Source organism: Anas platyrhynchos, chromosome 1 (assembly GCF_047663525.1).
Source record: "Anas platyrhynchos isolate ZD024472 breed Pekin duck chromosome 1, IASCAAS_PekinDuck_T2T, whole genome shotgun sequence".
Lineage (NCBI taxonomy): Eukaryota > Metazoa > Chordata > Aves > Anseriformes > Anatidae > Anas > Anas platyrhynchos.
The window spans coordinates 6,477,372-6,500,483 of record NC_092587.1 but is presented as its reverse complement, the minus strand read 5'-3'; the positions used below and the strand labels follow the sequence as shown (position 1 = coordinate 6,500,483).

Genomic DNA, 23,112 nt, shown 5'->3' with positions numbered 1-23,112 from the left:
GCTTGGTAACAGAATAACCAGGAATTGCTTCAAGATCTGAGCTCTTATTGCCCTCTGCTGACCGTTTGCTATATAGTGCCAGCACTTTATTTTCTGCTAAGGTGCAAAGATTTCTGAGAATCTGTAGTAAACTGAAGGAGCCTCTCTTGGACAGAGAATTATTATTATTATTTGTTTCATATTTGGCTTCTCACTGTTGTAACTGGGTGCACAGCACTCATTCCTCATCACAGGTGAGTCCAATCTGGGCAGTTGTGCCATGGCCCTGGCTGCACACATAGCAACAACCAATTTTCCCCTGCAGAGCTTGCAGTCTAGAGAGACAAGACAGGAAAAGGACAGGAAAAAAAGAATGATCAGCCCCATTACGTGTAGTTGCTGAGGTACTGAAAGATCTAGCTGAGCTCATGAAAAGGGGCAGCTCTCTTACCTTGCTTGGAAGCTGTTGTCAGATGAATTCAAAGCAGAAATAAACTACAAGTTCTGACTGCAAGGAGAATGGATCACACTGTTGGCATCCTTCTCCTTTTTTTTTTTTTTTTAAATTTTCCTTCTTCCTTTTTTTTTTTTTAATTTAAATTTTATTTTATTCCCTCTTTACAAGGTTAGATATTTCCTTATCTCAACCAAAGTCGCGATTGAGGCAAGTACCAGTCAGAGGTAAGCAGGCCAAGAAGCAATAAATAGGAGGTTGGACCAGACAGTCACATTTCTTGGGCATTAGCTTGCTGAAGGTCACATTGGAATTTTGTGAGAAAGCCAGGAAGTGAATCTTTTTTTTTTTTTTTTTCTATTGTCCAGGGCTGTAAAAACATTTTTTTCCTCTTCTTTATGTGTCAGAATAATCTAACAAATGGCTTGTAAAAAATGTATTTAAGTGTTATAGTGATGAACAGGGCAGAAAGATCTTGGACTTTTTTAAAAGATTGCTTTAGTCTATGAATTGCTACTTAGCTGTTCACCAGGACTTTTGCTGTGCTAAATCTACTCTTTGGATTTTGCTTCTTTAGTGGTTACGAGTGGGTAACTGAATAAATTGGTGCTGTATTTCAGCCATCAAGCGCAAGACAGGTTTCTGGCTTTCCATTGAAATATTACTAGACTCTCTACTCTGAATAAATGCTGACACGAAAAACCACTAAAAGCATACAGCTTTCCACAGACAGCACACAAAGAGGACTGTTATCTTCCACAACTTCCATTTTACCACACTAAATACGTTGTTTATTTGTTTGTTTGTTTTTACGGTTTACATTAGAGGTTAAGTCTGCTCTTACTGCCAGATAAAAGCTATTCCCAAACCCACACTGGAGAGGCTTCTAATTTTAGCAATTAAGACCACAGTTTCCAAGCCCAAATATGGAGAGGAGACATTAAAATTTCAGTTTCTGAACTGTAGTGGTGTTACAATAGGTTATAGCAATAATAATAGCAATGATAATAACAATAATAGTAACAATAATTAATAGTAACATCAGGCCAATGAACAAGGGGCTGATTGTCCTTGCTTGGATATTCTTGCTGGTTCCATTGAAAAAGGGGTAAATTAGGTTAGTTTTCCAGTACTCTGCATTGGTTAAGTGTTATAATATGGAAATAACACAGACACTCAGTAAAAAATCTTTACAAGCAGTACTGAATGGGAAATGTAGCAGGATCCACCTGTTCAAATGGAAGGATGATTGTATGAAAAGAATTGTAGGGGCTAGGGAAAACATGATAGGAAGAAAAACCTCGGGGAATGGGAAGTGGAGACAGGAAAAGAAAGGTACTGTGGAGGCAAACTGCAGGGTAAGTGGCAGAGAGTGCTCACCAGGAAGTGAAGGTGATGAATCCACCTGGTCATTAACACAGCCTAATGTATTAATGCCATTATGTTTTGCACTGTGCACTCTCCACACTAGGAAAAATCCATGATGAAGCTTGGAAAAGTCTGCTGGTGCTAGACGGGAGAGAATGGGCAGGATGTATGTGGTGAGTACCTTGCTGTGCAGATGATCATGCATTTGCAGTACATCCCAATGCCCTGAGCCTGTGTTGTAAATACAGTCCAGTTGGTAAAACTATTGTCTTTTACCAACCATATCCATCCAGTTGAGTGAACTCTGGTGTAGAAATCCAGAGTCATTTCCCTGCCCCTCAGCATTTCTCCTGCATGGCCTTCTTTCAGAGAACCAAGTTCTCTCATAACTCTGCTCTGTCATCTGTTACGCCTTTTTTTTTTTTTTTTTTTTTTACAGAGTTTCCATTAAAACCACTCCCCCACTCCAGTATTTATGGCATTGTCACCAGTTGTTAAACTGCGACATGTGGTATTTTGTAAAGCTTTCCAGATTTGTGTACTTATATAAGAGTCTTGGCATTCATTAAAAAAGTTATCCAGCTAAAGAGGGAGAGAAAAAAAGGAAAAATTGTTTTGACTTTGCACTAAGGACTCAAAACCAAAAAAGCAAGAAAAAGCACACTCATTTTAAAATATTTTTAATCTCATCTAGTGAGGTCTTGAGAAGGAAGGGAGACTAACTCATAAATATTGGCCATGTGTTTATACTATATCCTAACACTCAGAATAGACTTTTGTTATAGGCTTGACTCCCTTAAACAGCAGATGATAAGTTTTTAATGTAATGAAAGATATGTTTCATTAAACAGGTATAAGAATCAAAACACTCATATTTAGACTGAAGGCCACATTAGGAGAATGATTCATGTATTCAATTGCTTTCTCCTTTCCCCTATGTTCTTTATATCTCTTACCAATTTCTTCACTGCTTCTTTATAGAAGTATCATTCAATGTCCATATGGAGAGTGATTTTGGGCCAGGAAGTGGAGAAGACCAGAGCAAGTATATAGCACATTATCCTTGATGGGGGAGAGTTGACAAAGAAAACACTCATCTTTCCAAAAATGATTTCATCTGCTGTAATTGTTTATAGGAGGACAGGTCTGGAACAAAACCTGAGTGCCACTTTGGAAGACCCTAACGCCTCCTCAGTAATCAGCAGCTGAGGCAGCCTGAACGTCTCCTGTTGCAGTTAATTTGTCCTTAAAAACTCCTTCAGAAAGCAGACGATGGCTGGAGCTTCTGTTCTCTTAAACATGACCCATTACATCAGACCCCACTGACATACGGCTCTAATGAGCCAAGCTGCAGATAGTCTGAGGTGTTGCCATCCATACCTGTCCTGCCTTTTCCAGAGGTGACTTTCCTTCAGCAGAATTGGCAAAGAGATCAATACCTACTAAGGTCCAACAGGTTAAGTTGCACTGCTGTGGAAGTTAGTTTAAAACTTGTGGTTACGATTTAACCTAGGCTACAGGAATGTTTCTTATTTTCAGATAACTCCAGGGCATTGCAAGTTGCAGTCTAGACAGCCTGAAAACTCTGTCCCACCTAAGGGGGAAAAGGTAGGCTCCCTTTTAGTAAACAGCTACAACAAAACTATGTTAAAATATCCAGGTGTCTGTTGCTGGCCTGCACAACAGTCGTGAATCAGGATTCCAAAACCTATAAAGCTGGCTTAAATGTTCATTTTCAAATTCAATTTGCTACTTCATCATCTGGTTTTGGTTTCCATTTTTTCTCTTTCACAACCATAATTGATAAAAAAACACAGTAGCCCTGTGATGCTCCCATTATCCTGACTTCAGAATCCAAATATTTAATAGTAGTATTCATGTTTTAAAAGTCATAGAGTGAAAATTATTACAGTTGGTTCATGGATGATTGTCCCCTTTTTAAATACGCTGTGGTATTAGGGGTACAGTTCTACAGTTTTCTTTTTATGAAAGCTATAGGATTGACCAAAAGGAAAAAAAAATCAAAACAAAACAAACAAACAAACAAAAAAAAACTAATACTGTCAGCAAACAGCCAGGAAACAGTAGGCCAGTGGAGAGCTCTAATGCCTTTGCGCCCTTTGTGAATCTCCTTCAAAAATGTGTAAAACAGGATGGGGACGCATTACTCTGTGGCTAAATTCAGAATTAGTATGATTGAGGTGCAATGCCATTCAAATCAAGACAAATGAATCCTACTCATTGCAGTATGAGTTTTGTCCTGTGGCTTGAGGTCTTCATGGAAATCTAACCATTTGTCTATTGCCCTTATTGCTTAGAGGAGGCAGCCAGCATTTCCATGAAATTATTTTAATGTAGAATTATTAAAACATTTTGCAGCTACAGAGATAGATGGGTTTTACATAAAATCTCTGCTCTTTGTAGCAACCCGATGTGATATTGAGCAAGATAATGGTCAGAAAGAACACTGCCAGGCTCCTAATGAGAAACTGTTGACAGTAAAATTACCCCAACATTCATCAAAAAGCCAATAAATGTCAAGCATAGGGCCTTTGATGCAGTAGCTCATAATTCCTGTTCAGAAGCCTTTGCAGGCTTTTCAGGGCACGTGACCGTCCTGCATTTCTGCTGATTTTACTGAAACCTTTGTTGCTGAAGAAGTACAAGGAGCAGCTGTTCACGTTCTGGATGCCATTGTTACAGTGCCCCTGGCTTACTGTGGGATCTCAAACAGAGCAGGTTTGGCCTCAGTTTCCCCATCTGGAATATGGGAATCACCATACAGGAATCACCCACAGACAATTCTGTACAGGACACGGTGTTGCCATCCAAATGCTCAGAAATCATGAGCTGGACCACAAAAATTATGATGCCAGCTTTTGCCAATGAGTCAGTCATCCAGGTTTTCGTGCTGTTGTAGTACACATTCTCAAGCTCTCTCCTCCACGGAAACAGAAGGTTTTATCAAACCAATTCTCAGTCAGTTGAATTCTAGGCTGGGCTGCCTTGAGAAAACCACGCGAAGCTCATACAAAATGCCCAAATGAGACCATCTCCCATTCTGTTCTTTGGCTCTGTTGAACATGAAAATCATAAACACCTTGTCCAACTCCTGAGTCCTCTGTCCAACTGCATCTTCACCATACATCCCCAAAACGAGGTGATGAGGGACAATATTGACTAGTCCATGAATTAGGAACAACCTTGTGCTGTGGTTATTCTACCTATCTCTGCACCCTGGCTTGTCCGTCTTGTTCACGAGGGGATCACATCCTCCAGATTTTGCTTGAGTATCTTTTCTAAAATTTCCACCTAAAGACTGAAAGGACTTTTTATAAGGCCTCTGCTTCACTGACACTTTGAGGTCAGTGTCTGAGTGGTTCATTACGTTCATCCAGGCAATTCATCGCTTGCATTTGCTCTACATTTCCATACTAGCTGCTCCCAGAAAACCTGTACCTTTCTGTCATTTGCAGGGATGAGCTGCATCCCAGCGGCTCTGTGCAGATGGAGGCATACTTAGTTTACAGAGAAGCCTGAGTGCATGCCACATGCTATTAGGGTCACTTGAAACTAGGCTAATTACCTGGCAGACCACTGCAGAGCAGACTCTTTAATAAAAAAGAGTGGGTGACAAGGGCTAGACTCCTTGCTATTTTAGGACAGACGCTCCCTCGGGCAGCAGATAGCCACAGCGGTAAGTCTCCCAATCTATCATTTGGTTTGTTGTTTCTTGGCTATGGAACATAATTAACAATTCTGGAACCGTTCTGTTTCCCAGGACTGGCCTGTAAATCTGTTAAATTAAACAGTAAAGGCAGATGTGGGGAAAAAAAAAAAATTACACACAAGTCAGAAATGAAAAATGATGTTGCTTTGTCAATCCATAGGGGCCAGTGCAGGAATATTCTAAAGCCTTCTGAAGCTCTTCTCTGTCTAGCAGTTCAAGCAAGAGGGAAATATTCCTGCCATTTTTGGAATTGATGATCGCTAATTACATAATTACTTTATTGCACAAAATAGTACAAACAAATACTGTGGAAGCTGAGTTAAAATGCACTAATAAATATTTTTCCCTTAAAGGTCAGGAAGATACAACACAGCCATTTGTTGTATCTCATAATATGCCAGTGAATTAGACTGGAAAAGACCACGACCCTACAAAAGCGGTGTTCTTAAGGACCTGACCTCAGCCATCTACAGCTCTGTGCTTCCTGAACGTCCATGGATTTGACTTGTGGAGGAACTTGAGGCATTGTTTTTTTTTTACATGGAAAATAAGGTAACACTGCTACCCTCTGCGTATCCTCTAAACAACCAGTCCACCATTTCTGATAGTTAACTTCTCTCCCATCACCATTTTGTCTCGTTAAAGCATGCCTGTTCTTAACTTTACAGAGCACTGCTCACTTCAAATAACACTAAGGATACCTACATGCCTTTGTAACACTAGAGTCTCATGAGGCCATTCAGATCCAACAAATTGATGTGCAGGAATAACAAGACCAGATTCAATTCTATTTCAGTGAAATTATTTCAAATAAAGTAATTATTCTTTAAAAATGCAGATTTTTTTCTCAAAACTTATAGCTGTCAATTAACAGTAATGAAAAACCTGCCTTTTGTGGATGGCAATCGCTTGGAGGAGAATTTCTAAATATCTGAAAGAATGTGCTCATCTAAACTGTCATTCATGTTTTAAGATGGCCAGTGAAACCATTTTATTACTGCATTTAGTTGAAAAGAGCACTGTTCTGCAAAAATCAGATAATGTACTTATTCCTAAAAGCCTGGAACAAAAGAGCCAGTAGAGATTTGCTGAGTGGTTGCAAGGTAGCCATTAAATATAAATATTTTTAAAAACAATTTACTCTTTCCTAATGCTTTTAGAGCAGCATGGGGGAGCACAGTCTAAGTGCAACATCTTACTGTATTGAAAAGGACATGATGAAGGTTACTGGGCTCCAGATTTAACCCTTCTGTCTCTTAACTGTTGTGGTTTATTGCGGCAGGCAGATAAGCACCACACCAGGGTGCTGACACCAGGACAACTGTTCATAACGTTTTCTTACCAATATAAACCGGGAGTTTATATAAAACATATTCAGCTTTCTTAGTGATTACAATGGAATTTTGTATTTTTAAAATGACTGTTCCCAACAATCTGCATTTTTCACAGTCCTATAGAAACAAACTATTTGTAACGGTGAATTGAAGTTTACGTTTCTCAAATTAAAAATAGCAGCAGGACTGGAAATTGCTTTCTTTTCATCCTGACCATCCATTGTGGACAGCAGAGAGAAGTGCTTTGTGGGGGTGTATACACAGAAGTGATGCATGTTTATATCAGCAGTTTGAATAAAAATGTGTGGGTCAGTTAGAAAAGAGCTATCTTTGGTAACCAAACTAGTCAGGTATGGTTCCCTAGTGTAAGGACAAACAGAATTTCACTCTTAGGAAGCAAGGTGTCATTCAACCCACAGATCCCAGCAGTGCACCTGGTAGGAGTACAGCCTGTTGCTGCTCTATGGGAGGCAGATTGGCTGAACTATGAGACCTCTTCCAGAAGCAGGGAGACTCTACCAGAAATGCCCTTTCCAATAAGATCCTCATGCTCAGGTCATTCTGAAGCAGACTGGCTACAGCTACATTGTATAGCACTTCACCTGGGTTTCCTCTAGCTCCGTTTGGCAACTTTGTGGCCCAAACCCCAAATTGCTGACTTTCCATTGTGGCAGTGTTTCAGTTTAAAGCGCCTGGAGAAACAGGCAGGCCTGCCAGGAGGACGTTTTTTAGCCTGATGCTGGGGATGCTCAGGAGTGCTGGGCAAGGCTCACAGGGTCAGCATCAGGGCATTGGGAAGGGTAGAGGCAGCCAAAGCTGTTGTGGACTCATCCATGCTGGCTTGGAGGAATGATCAGCCCCTGGAAAGAACCATCCCAGAACTTTACTGGGTAAGTCACTCACTGCAGAAAACTTGAGAAACAAACTGACATGTGCACTAGCAGGGAACCACGCACTAAGGAGTAAACACACCTGAATGACGTCCTTATTGATTCATACTCCCCCATCACTAACACACCCTCAGCAAATTTGCAGGTGATCCTGAGCTGGGGAAACAGCTGACATACTGAGTGGCTCGTCTTCAATCCAGAAAGGCCATGAGAAGGATTGCACCCAGGGAAGAGTGACACCAAGCACCAGAGCCAGCTAGGAACTGCCAGGCAGAGCAGCAGCCTGCTGAAACCCAGCTTATCGTGGATGCCCAGCTGAGTATGAGCCAGCAGTGCACTCATCACAAATAAGACAAAATGCACGGTGAGCAATACCAACTGGCTCAAAGTGGCCAGCAGATGGAAGGAATATTTTATTCCCCTCTGCTCAGCACCAGTGAGGCCATATTTGGACCATAGTACTCTTTTGGCACAGCCTGTGCAAAAGGGATGTTGAGAAACTGGAACTCATCCACCAGAGAGTCAATTATCTAGAGAACGTGACCTACAAGGAGAGCTGAGGAAGCTGGACTTGTTTAGTCTGGCACAGAGGAGCCTAGTGTGATCTAAGTGCAGCCTGTGACTGCTTGAAGAGGCATACAGAGATGCTGGAGCTGAAGTTTTCTTAGTAATGTCAGATAATGCAATGGGACAATGTTTGAAAAGTGATGCTTTGAGGCTCAGACTGGAGCCTCAAAGTTAAAGATTTTTTTTTTTCCACTGGGAATGTTGGACAGACTACCCAGAAGAGGAGCTGAATCCCTGTTGTTGGAAGATTTCAAGACCTTAAATCCAAGGCTGACCTCTTCCAGTGCTGGTAAAGACCAGCTCCGAGCACAAAGTCAGGCTTACGTGCAGAAGATTCTGTGATAAACTGAAGACACATAGCCTAAAGATTATGACTGGGTCAGAACATTGCCAGGTGAATCTCTGCTGAAGCCTGTAGGGAGTGCTTTTTGCAGCGTGCCCTTTGTGGAAACCAAACACCCCACGCCAGGCTTAGCCTCCCTGGAGTCAACAGCAAAATCCTCTAGATTTTGCAAGTGCTAATTTGGACTGATGGTGAAACAACAGGATTTGCTGAGGGAGACAAACTAATAACACACACAGTTCATAGGCAGGTGTATTTATAACAATGAATGGGTTAGTGTTACTGGCTTCTGCCTGTAACACACTGAACTGCATTGGAATATAAGTACTCCATCACCTCTGGAATGTGTCCAAACCCTATAATTCTCTATTAATAACAACCAGAACTAGGGAGACAGGTACTAAACAGGGTGATCCGAGTTCTCTCCCAGTCCATGTGATTCCATGTATAATCTGGGACATATCAAACTGATTTTTGTAGCACTGCATTCCTTCTGAAACCACAGAAAAGATTCATTGCTGAAAAAAAAATATTTGGTTTGATTTTTCTTAAAATTTATTATATATATACTTAGAAATAATTTATTGTGGCTTTGGCATAGGTATGATAAGAAATTTAACTTTCAGAAAGAAGAGAAATATAGTTCCCAAAGGCAACTGCGTGAAGAATTACGAAGCACAGCTAAGCTTAGCTTAGAAACAGTATTCATTTCTTCTCATCCTGAGAATGTGACCAGACAGGCTTCCGTTTCTGAATAAAGGCTTCAATGCCTTCCTGCCCATCCCTCAAAGTCAGATTGTCTACCATGACCTGAGAGGTTATTTTGTAAGCAGTATCAAGGTCCTGTGCCATCTGTCTGTAGAAAGTGGCTTTCCCCAGTGCCAGGACAGATTTGCTGCTTTCGCATATCCTGCGAGAGATTCTCATGGTCTCTTCTTCTAGCTTGTCTTCTGGTACCACCTTGCTGACAAGCCCATGCATTAATGCTTCATGGGCAGAAAGAGGTTCACCCGTGAAAAGCATCTCTAATGCCACCTGAACAAGAAAAGACACCACATTAAGTCAATTCCACTCCTGTACTGCTTTTGTTTGGGGAATTTCAGTCTCCTCATTCAAATACGAGTTACTCTTTTGGCAAATTTGAGATTTAAATCTTGCTTCTTAAACTGCCAAGGAAATATTAAGAGGTTTCTACAAGAAAAGGAGTGGGTCTAGAGCTGGCCTTTTTTCAGACCTGCCCATTGATTGCAGCTTTTTTCGCCTCCAAAAGCCCAGAATCTCTGGTGTTTGCAATAGGAATCAAGAGAGATGCGGATGGTCCACAAAGTCAAATATCTGATATCAAATATCAAATATTTTAAGCTGAGCATGGAATAATAAACAAACAAACACCTAATAAGTCAATGTGCAGTTTTTGAAAATACCTTAGTTTAAGTTTGGTCTGGGTGTTTTTAAATGTGTCCTTCTTACAGCTCCATCTACTTCAGTCTCCTGTTGCACTCAGCATCTTGTGCTTGAGGTTTCAAATTAAAATATCCCCCAAGTGCTCACTGACCATTCTGTGTTATTTCTCAATGAGATTTTTTTCCATGATTCTTCATGCAATTGACTGATACCCAGAATCATAAGAGCTGATTATCCTTTTGGTATCTTTGCTTTGGTAGCTACAAACAGTGGCAACATTTCATTTGATAAAAGGTCAAATCAGCGATCCTGAGCACTGTAGGGAACACACCTGCTCCTTTGAAGAGTGACACAGAGAAAATTATGTTCCACAGAATTTAAAATGGTAATTGTAAAAATCATAAATACCAATTTAGAAACAGTTATAACTGTACAGTATAGTACAGTTAAAAACCAAACTACGACAAAACACGCAAGTTGTATTTGAACCTGATGGTCATACAAGATAGGAAATTTAAATTTGAAGGTTTTACTCAGCAACTGGACTTGTCCTTAAATCTCAGGAGAACCCTGCTGGGCTTGGAGAGCCTGTCCACATGAATCTAACGGGATCACGACTTAACATTTATTTTCTCAGTTCTGGAGGCTTTACAGGTCATACTACTGCTTATGCAGGGAGAAATGTATAGTAACAATCAGTAGGAAATAAACCAGGAAGAAGGTACGGGAGGGTTTTAGATGCTATTTAAAGCATCTTGATCTAAATGCAGGCAGATCATGCTGGTAGTGAAATGTCACTGCCTGGCCAGAATTGATAGCTCAGTGGAGCTGATATCCTGAACTTGCAGGGGTTTCTCATCAGGGGGAGGACGTCACTGTCTAAAGCACAGAGCTGTCTTTTGGGAAGCAGAGGGCTCACTGAGCTGGCGTGCTGCTGATACGAGTTCCTGCTGATTGGAATCAGATCAGCAGGAAGCTGCTTTCCCTAAACAGAGGTCATCCCTTTATTACTTTTCCCCCAGTCCAAAGTGTTACGAACGTCTTTGGCAATGAAATATTTTGAATGTTGTACTGCAGGAAGATGAAGTTAAGGCAGTGGAACTAGAACTCCTAAAAAGGGGAAGCTACTAATTGCAAAATTAAAAAGAGTACCTGCAAAGGAAGCCTACCTTTCTTGGAAGAGATCTGCCCAAGGCCACAGCTGGTGTGGAGCAAAACAATCCAATGTTTACTCCAGGAGTAGCAAATTGAGATTTCTCACTCGCCACCGCAATGTCACAGCTTGCCACTAGCTGACAGCCTGCTGCTGTAGCCAAGCCATTTACTTGGGCAATCACCGGTACTGGAAGCTTCTGGATTAAAGTCATAACCTGCCCAGGAGAAAGCAGTCAGTTAGTCCCTAAAGTTACATCGTGGCTGTTCTAAAACTTGCACGTGCTTCACAGACCTGGTATCACGGTGTGCACTTTCCAATTTCATAGACTGGAGTTTAAGTCCTCTCTGCAGAACCTGCTTTAGGGCTTTATTGCACAAAACCACTGCTCTTCCAGTCACTGCTCAGCTGCATAGCCAACTATGTAGGTTTATGTAGCCAATTTTTCCTATTTCTGTTAGACTTAGGATGGGTAAACACTTTGTGCTTTCACTCTCATAGACTTCACAGGTGGGACGTCCAACTTCACGTAGGTGAAGTTAAGAAAGACAAATTTGTCTAGCTCTTCTAACTCAGGTTCGCCTTAAATACAGTGGGAATCATCAAACTAACCTAATTTTAATACTTGCAGACAGAAAATCTATTTAACTGATTACTATCATCTAGATTTTAAAAATTGTCACATTAGCACAGTGTAGCAAGATAACAGCTTTTAACTTTCTATTTCAATTTCTCCAGTAGATGAAGTCTAGCAAATGTCATGTCACTTAGATGAAGTTACCTGAATTCAGTGTTGAATTTCATCAGTTTTTGTCTCACGTTTTCTTTGTTTAAAAACACATTTTCAGTGCATTTTGAGAAGCAGACAACGAAAGAGTAACAGTATGTGCATGCATGCAGGGAAACAAGTAAAATACTTTCTGGTTATAAAAATTCAAAGTTAAATGGTTCCCTGAAAAGAAAAAAAAAAAGTATCTATGGTTTTGTACCTGAGAAGCCTCTAAAGAAGTGTTTCTAGCTGTCTCAAACTCCTGTGTGGAAAGTACTCAGTTCTCAGATGAAGTTAGCAGAACTATATAATGCAGTATTTTAGGCATGGGGAAACAGAGGCACAGCAGCTGAAATGACCTGCATACGGTTACCAGTCACAAACAAATGTCAAAGCCTTTTGGCCAAAGGTCTCTTGAAGACCAGTCCGATGCTCTGGACTCCCCTAGTGCAGGATGTAAATATGTAATTTAGGGTAGGATCCATTCTACTTAGGATCCCAAATAAAGACTAAATTTCTTTCTCTATTTCTGTATGTAAAGTGCCCTTAATGTTTATCAGCAAGCCTATATGGAGATACTAGTGAGTTGTGTATTATAAGAAACTTAAATCCCTTTGAGATACTCAGGTAGAGGTTGTGAAGTACTATTATCACTATCATCATCATAAAACAGATTACATCAAATGTCATTTCACCTCTTGTGTTTCTTTCTGAACTTGCTTTGCCAGTTTCACAGAATCATTTAGGTTGGCAGTAACCTTTCGAGATCACTGAGTCCAACGCACCCAGCTCAGATAGAGCTGGCTGTCCAGGGCAGTACCCAGCTGGATTTGGAATAGCTCCGTATCTCCAAATGTGATGGGCTCAGGAATATTTATCTGAAATTGATATTTGTAATAGTGCCGTCTTACTAAACTTACTATACAATAAGGCACCATTCTCTTTGTAAAAACGAAGACTAGCTTGCTATACTTGTCATGAATCCTGAATATACAGCTCCAAAACTACAGATACATAACAGGACAATTTAAATTCTTCTGGACCTTGAAGTGAGAAATTTATCAACTCTTGATTTCATGCTACATTTTCTTTTTGCTTCATCTTTCCTATTATGTGACTGAAAAGCTGTATGATTCAGTTTTCCACTGACAATATACTGGTATTCTGCCCTGCAACTGCAAAATCAATATTAAACTATTGGTTCCTAAACTATTGGACCTTGACTCCTTTCTGATGCAGGGGCTAACTTGTCACTGAGTCATATTTGTGCTTACCTCTTTGTGGACAGCATACCAAGATGAAATACAGACAAAGCTGCAAGGATGATTGCTATGTCTTATACCAATGTGCCTTCAGTAGTAACCTTTATACCATGGCTTTTACAGCATTTGTTAACCATGAGTAATGTTAGCTTGACAATGTGTATAGAGATTATTATTTCTTCTGGAGGAACTAGAATAAAAGGTTTCAAACTTTTTGTGATCACTCTCAGCAGGTTTAGGGGGTCAAATTCTAATGCCATTAAAATCAAAGGGCTTTTTGACCGTTCTCTCCAAAGGCTCCAGGATCTACTTTAACTTCTCAACCTTCAGGTCTGTGCTTCTGCAATAAGAAGATCTTGTATGGTCTGCTGAAGGGGTACCAGAATCAGAGATGTATTCAGATCTTACTTTCACATTGTCTACTTGATGTTTAAGCCTGTCTTGAGTCATTAGCTAGATGCTGGGAAAGATCCTTTGAGCACAAGTGCTATGAAGTTGGTTATGCCTAGATTTCTGGGAAAGATATTGCCCAAATATTCAGCTGCAAGAAGAACTGGATAAAATAAGGAACGCACCATGACTTCACCCAGTAGGAAGCATGCACACTGGCATTCTAGGATTTTTATTTGCACATAGAGAAATCCAGGGAAAACAGAAGTTCAGCAGGATCAGGTGTTAACTTAAACCAGTATCACTGCTTGCTCTTAAAACCAGGCAAAAGGGTGGCACTTAAGAAGAACTGCTTACCTCTGCACATACTGCAAATACTTGGGAATGATGCTTCACATCGTCTTCAGTTGTCAGTTCCTTTAAATCGTGGCCAGAACAAAACACAGGGCCTTCAGCTGCAAAAAAAATCATGAAATTCTGTCAGTCTGAACTAATCGAGAAACCAAGTGGTGTATCAATACCCCGTTTAAAGGTATAAAAGTGTCAATGATCAAAAAGAAGTAGATTAGTAGAGGGAATTTTACACTCAGTTCCTAAATATTGCCTTCTGAGCTCTGTAATACCTTTAAATTGCTGCAATAAATGATTTAACCACACTAATGCCAATAAATATTTTAAAGGCTTAGTTTTACTTCCACTCCAAGTTAACTCAGTTAAAAATAAGGTTCTTTACACTTCTCAGCCCAGTCTCTTTTAAGATATAGTACTGAACTGCTCTTTGGTACAGTGTAAACTAGTTAGCTGGAGTGACAATGGACTGCTCTGCTCTCAGACTAACAAATACAGTTATTCCCTGTTTATTGTACGCTAATGATTAACTTTTATGAAATAAGCATCAACAATTTAGTTATGGTGTTTAAGGCAACAGTGGAAAAAAAGGTTCTTCTGCTAGAGACAGTTCTTCTGCTGTTATGGCCTCTGTTCCTCCACTGCTAACACTCATCTAAGGAATCCCAAAAAGCTTCTCCAGGGTTTTGGTAGAAAAAGCAAGATTCTGGAGGTGTAAGTTTTAGATTTGCTTTCCTCAAGTGGCAGCTAACAACAAGCTCTACTTACACACTACCTCTACAACAGTTTTCCTTCCTCAGGAGACATCTGCCATAAAAATAAACCAATCTGAAGCTTTTTAGTCCTTCAGATCTCCTCAGATATTTGCATGGATGCGACATTTCCATCTACAGCTATGAAGCCACCACCTTAGCTATGCATTTGCTTCTTATGAATCAGCTTATTGTTAACAGTCTGTCTAGCAATAACCACACACCAGCAATCAGCTCACTGGATCAGCGATACATTATCTGGAAATTTAACCACATCTGCATTTGTGCCTCATTAAAGAAGAATCCACTGTAAAGTCTGTGTTAAAGATTCAAAGACAAGTCTTTTTCCTGAGATTTCTTGTTTTGCATTCCATTCAGCAATAGAGTTGGAAATCAGCAGGAACATGCAATTTATTTTTAAACTGAAAAACAAACAGGCAAGAAAAATAAAACAACCAAACTGTACTCACAAACTCCCAGAGCACCGTATTCTCAAAAAGTAACCTGAAGCATCTTACAAAATGTGTAACTGCTATTTGAAATACTGAATACATATATTTGTCACTGCTGTGAAGTTAATTTATTTCCACTCTCATGTGCACGCACACTTACACATGAGCAACGTTCTCCTCTTAGTACAGGGAATCCCAGCTTTCTAAATTAGTAAACCTATTTCTCCAAGATGTTTGGAAGGAGAACAGGGGAAGATTATCTTAAAATGACAGAGGACAAAAATGGCTTAAGAACATCTCAACTTTTATTATCTTTAAGAACTCTACAGGTTAATATCTAAATGGAATAGAGGCTCTAAAAGATAAAGTTTTACATTTGCAGGTTGCAGGTGACTGCAGTATCAATACTATGGTCTCTTCTTCACTGAAGAGTTTTAGAAAGAGTTTTGACAAACCAGTGGCAAAAATAACAAAGTCTGATCCTGGCTTAGAGCAGGGGAACAGAGCACAGGAAACCCTTTGAACCCTGTTTACTACCATCTGTACCTGCCACTGAAGGCAACAGAAGCCATGCAAGCTCAGCCTGCTTCTGCACAAAAACCATTACCTAGGAGTGTTTGTTCTTCAGCGTAATGACTATAAGGACCTGGATTTATTGTTTGAGCTACTGTTCATATGTAGCTTTAAAAACAATCATTTCACTTGCTGCTTACTTTTACAAAAGGAAAACAAAAGCTTATCAACTCTGCAAACACACCAGGCAACCTGACTGAAATACTAACGTTTTGAATACTGTTTCAACAGCGTTTCTTCTTAGATGTGTTAATTATCAACAGAAATATAACAGAACCTAGTCAATTATTAAGGCTGGCTTCAAGAATGAGGAATTAAGTGTATGAAAGCGGAAAGCAGGATGAATATAGAAGGGCAGCGAGGTCTGAGTGGGAAGGCTCACATGTGGTACTGTTTATGTTCTGGCAGGCTGTAAGAAACCAGCCTGCAAGTTCCTTCCTGCCCCGTTTTCTGTAGTTCAGTGATATTCTGAGCTTAAGCTCCATATTAGCCTGTTTCTTCTTATTCTCTCAGCCACTCCTCTTCTGTGGGGTACCTGAAATGACGATAACGCGGAGCTCTTTGCTTTTGGCGTCATGCAGCAGGTCCTCCTTCAGCGCCTGCAGCATGGAGAGGGACAGGGCGTTTCGCCTCTTGGGGTTGTTCAGGACAATGCTTCTGCAAAAAGCCGTTACATACAGAAGGTTAGCACAAGCCAAACAAACAAACAGAAAAAGAGCAAACTTTCAAAACGACTGATGAACCCCACACGCCCCAAGCGTGCACACGGAAACTCCGCGAGGCTCCGCGCTGCGCCCACAGCCCCTAACCCTTCCCCCCCGAGTCCCCGCTGTCAGAGCCGCCCCAATTCCCACCCACCCGCTCTCAGAGCCCCCCATTTTCTCCCGATTCCGTCTCTGCACATCTCACCGGACCCCATCCGCCTGCCGCCTCAGGGTGAGCTTCTCCGGCGGGGCCGCGCTGCTGCTGCTGCGGGCTGCGGCCACAGGCCCGGCCAGGCACCGCCTCAGCCTCCACAGCCTGGCGGCCGCCGCCATCTCGCTGCCCGGCTCGCTACTGACCCCTAGCCCGGCTCCTGCCCGGCCTGGAGTTCAGCCCCGGAGGGCTGAGGGAGAGCTGGTAGCCGGAGGGAAGCCGGCCCCGGTTGCTTATCCCTCGGGGAAGCCGCTTGACCCGGCTCGGGGCGAGCGCCCCCCACCCCGCTGGGCTGGGCTTGGCTTGGCCGGGCTGGTTGGTGAAAAAGGAGTGAAATGTCTGACTGGAATGTGTCAGCTCGGAGCCTCAGAAAAGGGAGATGTGCCCTGTTTTGGGGTTTCACCCCGCTGGGAGGTTGTGGGCTGCTCAGGAGGGGATGAGCAGTGTCCCCTCCTGAAGCGTGAGGGGACAGAGTAAAACCCTGCGCACCTTCCCCCGCCGTCCTCACCCGTTCTGTTCTCCAGCCAAAAAAAACCACCAGATTTCCCCAATGTGTTGACTCCGAGATGAATAAAAAGGGTGAAAAAAAGAAAGAAATGTGGGAAATTAAGAATAAATAAATGCAGTACGTGTGGAAGGGACCAAATAAATGCCGTGGTTCCATCAAGGAACAGTGATGTGTGTTACAATACACAGCTCATCAGTTCCTCTGCATCTTTCATGTAAAGATGTGGAGGACATACATTGTAATGTGCTCTTCTACACTGCAGACCTGAATCTTTGAAATTGAGGACTGCAAGAAAAAAATAAGTGAAATGTCTTCTCCAAATTAGCTGGCACATTGCTAATGCAGTCAGGAGAATGGTCCACTTCCTCGCTTCGTATAACCCACTAGATACATTCTCCTGAATGAAGTGACAGATCTGGAATTGAGAGGGGACTGGGGTTATCGATGTGTGATAAAACCACTGGGGCTTCCTTGGACACTCTTGTATCAGAAGACCTGGATGGGAAGGTGGCATTCATTAATGGGTATGTTGGGGGTGTTGGAGGGCTGCGGGTACTTGAAAAACTGACATTTTCACTACATTTTCTATATTTGTATTTATGGGCCATGGGAAGAAGATTAGGACTGTGCTGGGAAAACTTGTGACACTTAGCTTGGGATGTGTCATTGACACAGAAGACAATTGTGTTGTACAGAAAGAATGAGATTGCTTTGAGGCCTAGAGTAATTGGCATAGAATGAAATTCAGTGCTACAGGGTTTGGGGTCGTATACTTGGGAACTAGTAAGATCATCTTTCATGCAGTGGTTGTGGAGAAGCACTCAGGTGTCCTAATTGGTTCCACAGAGTCATTCTGCAATCTGTACATACAAAGCATCCAAGAAACAAAAAGGGAAATGAGATTTTAAGATGATTCAAAGCATTTTAGGGACATATAGGTAAAGGTATATTCACAGCTTGTCTTGATTATTGCATATGCTTCTGCTCTTCCATGTAAAAGAAGCCAAACAGTAAGAGGGGCAGAGAGAATAGAGTTGAATCGAGACCCTCTGTTATGAAGGATGAGAACAGTGTTATTTCTCATGTCCAACAAAACAACTCAAGGGACATAGGACTGCTCTCTCCACAGGGTGGGGATTTTGCAATCTGAGAATTCAAGAAGCTATGCAAGATGGAGAACTATGCTGGCAGTAAACTGAACATTAACATATTCGAGACCTTTTTTCTTTCTTTTTTTTTTTTTTTTTTCCTAAGATGGAGCTGAGCAGGCTTCTGAAAAAGGTTTAGGATGTGCTTGCTTAGGTTACCAGGGAGATGGATTTGAGGAGGTGGACCCCTTTCTATCTGTCTTTCTGCTGAACCCCAAAGCTCTCCTTTGCCACTTCTTAGTGCTATGCATAGTAAATCTTTCTAGTCTGAGAAATGTGCAACTCTCTGCAGACCCTGATTACTTAAAATAGTTCTTCAAAAAATTGTTGCTTTGCAATATAACCTCTCACATTGCTTTCATGTTGCTGTTCTCTGTTTACTCGCAGGAATTATGACCTCTCTTTCTTCACACCTGGCTCAGGCAGTCCTCCTGGGAAAGAAGCAGCTGTGTGGATGAGGCAGCTAGCAAACAAACTCATCTGCCATGGGATGCTGACAAGCCTGAGGACTGAGCAGCACTGTTCAAGGAGATGCAGGGTGCCCCAGTCATGATTCCCTTGTCTTCCTTCCTTATCACTTCTTCTCATCACGTATCCTTTCCTAAAAGCTAGTGGAAGGTATTAGTAATTCAAATGTTTTCTGCACAAGTGAATCTTCATTGTTTGTGCTCCATTTTCTGTCAGAGCCATAGGTACTCTAAAATGAAATAAATATATGTCCAGCAGAAGTTCTCTGTAAATGTAGATCTATGTTTCTGCTTCCTCATCTCCCCGTTGATGGGCTTTGTGGCCCTACTGTAGTAGAAATAGTGGTATGTACATTTTATAAATGTTGAAGGACAGTGGTATGTACATTTTATAAATGTTGAGGACTCTGAGAGCTAGGTCTGGACTTGACTTTCCCCAGTTGCCTAATTACGTTTTGATATGGTTCGTGCTTCATGATCATTCGCTGAAAAGTTCTTCCAAATATTACTTTTAATATATGATAGGAATCTGTGGAAAAAATTGCTCATCTAGAAGAACACCAGATCATTCTAAATTGATCACAGCAGTTCTCAGAATCCTTGCTTGGCATGGCAAAGGCCAGCACACAGTGAACATGACGTGTTCCAGCTCTGGGAGGAGTTCACATTCCCCTGCAACACTGGCCAGCAACTTCTTTCAATCCCTATGTCTTCAAAGTTGGTATTGTGAGTTGCAGTCTTTTTTTTTCTTTTCTTCCAGTTCCCTCTCTTACTACATATTGTTGTTCTCTCCATTTCCAATTAAATATATTTTTTGGTCTTCTCAAAATAGCTTGTTTTTAACATAGCATTTCCAGCTCCCTGGAAATTCTGTTCTTTTTCACTTTGATTGACAGCCTCATGTTTCCTTTCACACCCTCCTCCGTCACAGATTTTTTTTTGGCTGCAGCTTCCCCAATGTATTAAACAGACCTGCTGCTGCCTTCTCTGAGAAAGTGTTGAAAAAAACTTTTCCAATTTCAGACAGCTTTCCTTTTTATAGCATTTGCTAGCAGCATTGCGGTTTTGGCTGAGTTCACACTTCCAACTGGAGACAATTAGGAGCCAGGATTGCAAGTACCAGGCAGGGCTTTTCTAACCTTTATCTTTATTGATCTTTCATATAAAATAAAAAGGGAGACGATAAGGGACTTAATGCAACTTTATTTTTAGATCATTACAGAAACTTCTCAGGGTTTCACAGGGTGCTAGGAAAAGACATTTCAAAATTCAAGCATGTCTAGTTGTCATAATGCACTCTCGGGTCCCCATCCTAATGTTGTTAGGTAAAATGCACAGACAGCAAAAATAGCATACAGAATCCCCTTTTTATGCGGCACAACTATTTATTTATATCTTTATTTGCTTGGCTTTCAGTGAGCCCAGATGTGACATCTACCTTTTAGGAGTGCCTGTTTCACCCCAGTGGCCAGTGGTGGCCAGTCTAAATAGCAGCTCATCCCAGGGTAAAGGCAGACTTTGTGGAGATGAGGCTGAAATGTAAAACTGCTAAAGGGAAGCTGTGTGTGCATACACATATATGAACAGGAGTAAATACATGCATAAAGACACTTCTACCTATTAATTGGGGTGCTGTGATGAAAACATGGGACTAGTCTATGGAACATAAGGCAGGCCTGTTCCCTGCTGAATTTCATGCAAATTATTTATCTTGAAATGTACCAAGCTGCCATTCCCAGGGGATCCTGTGACCTGATTTTCAACACTTCTGAGGGCATTCAAATCCAACTGGGAGCCAGTTCAGCACCTTTAAATCTCAAGGACTGCTTAAATTCCAGGCAGGTGTGTAGCAGCTCCACAACAACAGGGAGAGGAAGGCCCTGTTGTACATCTAGGACAAGGAAAATAATTTGCTTTCCTTCTTTGTGTATTCTGCTAGCAAAGAGATAGATTAGTGCTTAATGGTTTCTCTGATGTGGAATCCTGTGGGATTACCTAAAGAAAAGATTCAAAAAGGTTTTGCATACTTGTGCCTTTTAGCCAAAGGTCTCCCAGCTGAGACTTCCATGATGGTGCTGTCCATGAAACATGTTTTACTGTATTCTTAGACAATTGTCTATGCTGGTATTAAGACAGAAATAGTACAGAAACTTCAGGACAGTACTCGCTTGGACTGGGATTTTCTAAAGACATGATGCCTTTCCTCTGCCCACTGCTGGAATTTATATGACATTACTACCTAACCTTATTTAGATCCTAGAATTATTATTTTTTCTTTTTTCTTTTTTCTTTCTTTCTTTTTTTTTTTTTTTCCCTTTGAAAATACATTCTAATTTTGTTAGTCACAGAAAGACATGCCATGTATTCATCTCCTAGCTGAGGACTAGCTTCTTTCTAATAATTCAAAATCAGTTACAGAATTACTGTATAGCATACATAAAAGCTTAGTCTGTACTCTACGAGAAAATGATTTTTTTTTCTTTTTTTTTTTTTGGTTATTGATCATTCTGCTAAAAGAAAGGGCTTGAATCCAGTTTTAACTCTGTAACTACTATTGATGTTTTGTAATAAACTGAACCAGGGTGACTAGCTCAACACCTGTCGCTCCAGCCAGGCTCAGAGTAGGTATTTATAACATTGCCTCCAGTAATTACATTTTGCATTCTTCCAGCAGACGAGGCAGTGTCCTGTTAGGCTCTGGCATTAAACAAAGCTCCCGGTGTCATTACTGCTGCGAAGCTCAGAGCTTTTTCCCTGTCACTGTGTGGCAGCACTGCTCCACATAACGCATGCTGCCTATTTCCCTTCAGCTTCAAGACCAGGTGAATGATCAAAGCCCTTTTGTTACTCGACTTCTCCCTCTTCATCTTTATTTGCTGGTTTTCTCTTATCCTCCCCATACTTGTTTTTCATCCTTCATTGTCCTCAGAGGTTTCAAAGTGATTCATATTCCCCTGGCTTTCGCATTGGATTTTTCTTAGGTGCCTTCCAATTATGAGATTCTTAAGATGTGAACAAGGATCATCATTATGAAATAACATTGGATGCTATGAGAGACGATATAAAGAAGGCATTCATTCCTGTCCTGTGAGTATGTATCTTGAGGTCCCTGATGTAAATACTTAACCTTGCAAGGCTGCCTACACAATCGATAGAGACGCGCGCTCCTCCGGAGGGCTGGTCAGAGCATCTCCATGAGATGCCTGCTCCAAACGCCTCTCAAGGCTGCCTGCTTCTCTCTACTGATAGCGTAGGGAACCAAAGGATCACAGTCAGATGCCTCTGGCAGATGGTGCCAACGCTCCCCTCGCCCCCACAACAGGGTACAAATCCTGGTCTCATCCAGTCACCTCGAGGAAGAATGGAGCAGGAGAATCCTCTGAGCCTGGCTGTCTTCTAACCTGGTGTCTCAGGGCTCGCTTCCAGGTGTCAGTGACTCTCTGCTGTGATTACTGCTACAAACATTGCTGGACATTGTAGCTGCTGGTACAGGCCCAGAGCAAAAGTTTGTCTAAAACCTCCTTGGGAATAGCTACTTTTGTTTGATGGGCTTTTTTCCAAGCCAGTTCTGCAAAGAGCAATTCTCACCACAAAATTACACCCTCTACCCACCTTGCCCTCCCCTCTGACAGTAGCTTCTTTCCTTCACAAAATACTTTTGATTTTCTGGACTCTTCCTGTTCACCTGTTTCATTTGTTTTCAATGAAGTAGGATTTTTATCCAATACGAATACGAATCTTCCAAATGAGTGTGATTTTTATAGGGAAATGGGAGAAGCAGCAGAATCCTAATAGATAGCAGCTCCTATGGGCAATACCGGCAATGTCAAAAGTTTAGTGGGGATAACACCAACAAAATTCACCTTGGCTAGAAGAGTTAGTGCAGTCACAGAATTAATTTGGTGAGAAGCTGAAGCCTGGCATGTCAACAGTAGATGGGGGCTGGAGGAGGAAGGGATCAAGTGAAGCGTTTCTTGCTAGGAGCTTGATCCAGAGCAGTGCTCACTAATGGGTTATCAGCGACTTTATCTTTGTGTTGACCATCTTTGTGCCATGTCTGATGTGTCACCAAGGAGGTAGGACAAGGAACCACCAGAGAAGCTGCTCACTGTGCTTTTTCTTCTCTTGGGCATGAGGAACAGCAGGCAGGACTTTAGTCTCAGACTATAAATCAGCACAGGACCCTGATGGGGACTGCAATACGTGGTCTTTTGGGCACAGGTGACAGAACCCCAGCAGCAGCAAAGCATAAAACCATTCCTCCTGCTGAAACCTGTAATCTATAACCCATTGATCTTATCAATGT

General features: G+C 41.5%; 1 protein-coding gene and 1 long non-coding RNA gene across 6 annotated transcripts in view; one reads left to right on the top strand and one right to left on the bottom strand.

The window, feature by feature from the left end:
- LOC106016400 (uncharacterized) overlaps positions 1-21,778 on the top strand; it is a 31,542-nt gene extending 9,764 nt beyond the window's left edge. Inside the window, exons 8-12 of one of the 5 annotated variants that reach the window (XR_011812621.1) lie at positions 1,905-1,974; positions 3,341-3,409; positions 5,885-6,083; positions 18,727-19,532; positions 21,481-21,778. This is a non-coding gene — a long non-coding RNA (uncharacterized lncRNA). Of the gene's footprint in view, positions 1-1,904; positions 1,975-3,340; positions 3,410-5,884; positions 6,084-6,199; positions 6,444-7,284; positions 8,674-18,726; positions 19,533-21,480 lie in introns of those variants that run through there. The other 4 variants (XR_011812614.1, XR_011812624.1, XR_011812618.1 and 1 more) reach the window with 4 other exon arrangements.
- Positions 9,198-16,981, bottom strand: ECHDC3 (enoyl-CoA hydratase domain containing 3). The gene is made up of 5 exons (XM_005009656.5): positions 16,678-16,981; positions 16,304-16,425; positions 14,001-14,098; positions 11,239-11,439; positions 9,198-9,700 (listed from the first exon to the last, which is right to left on the bottom strand). The coding sequence occupies exons 1-5, from the start codon at positions 16,803-16,805 to the stop codon at positions 9,371-9,373; spliced, it is 879 nt and encodes a 292-aa protein (XP_005009713.4). The 5' UTR covers positions 16,806-16,981; the 3' UTR covers positions 9,198-9,370.
- Positions 21,779-23,112: the final 1,334 nt, after the last annotated feature.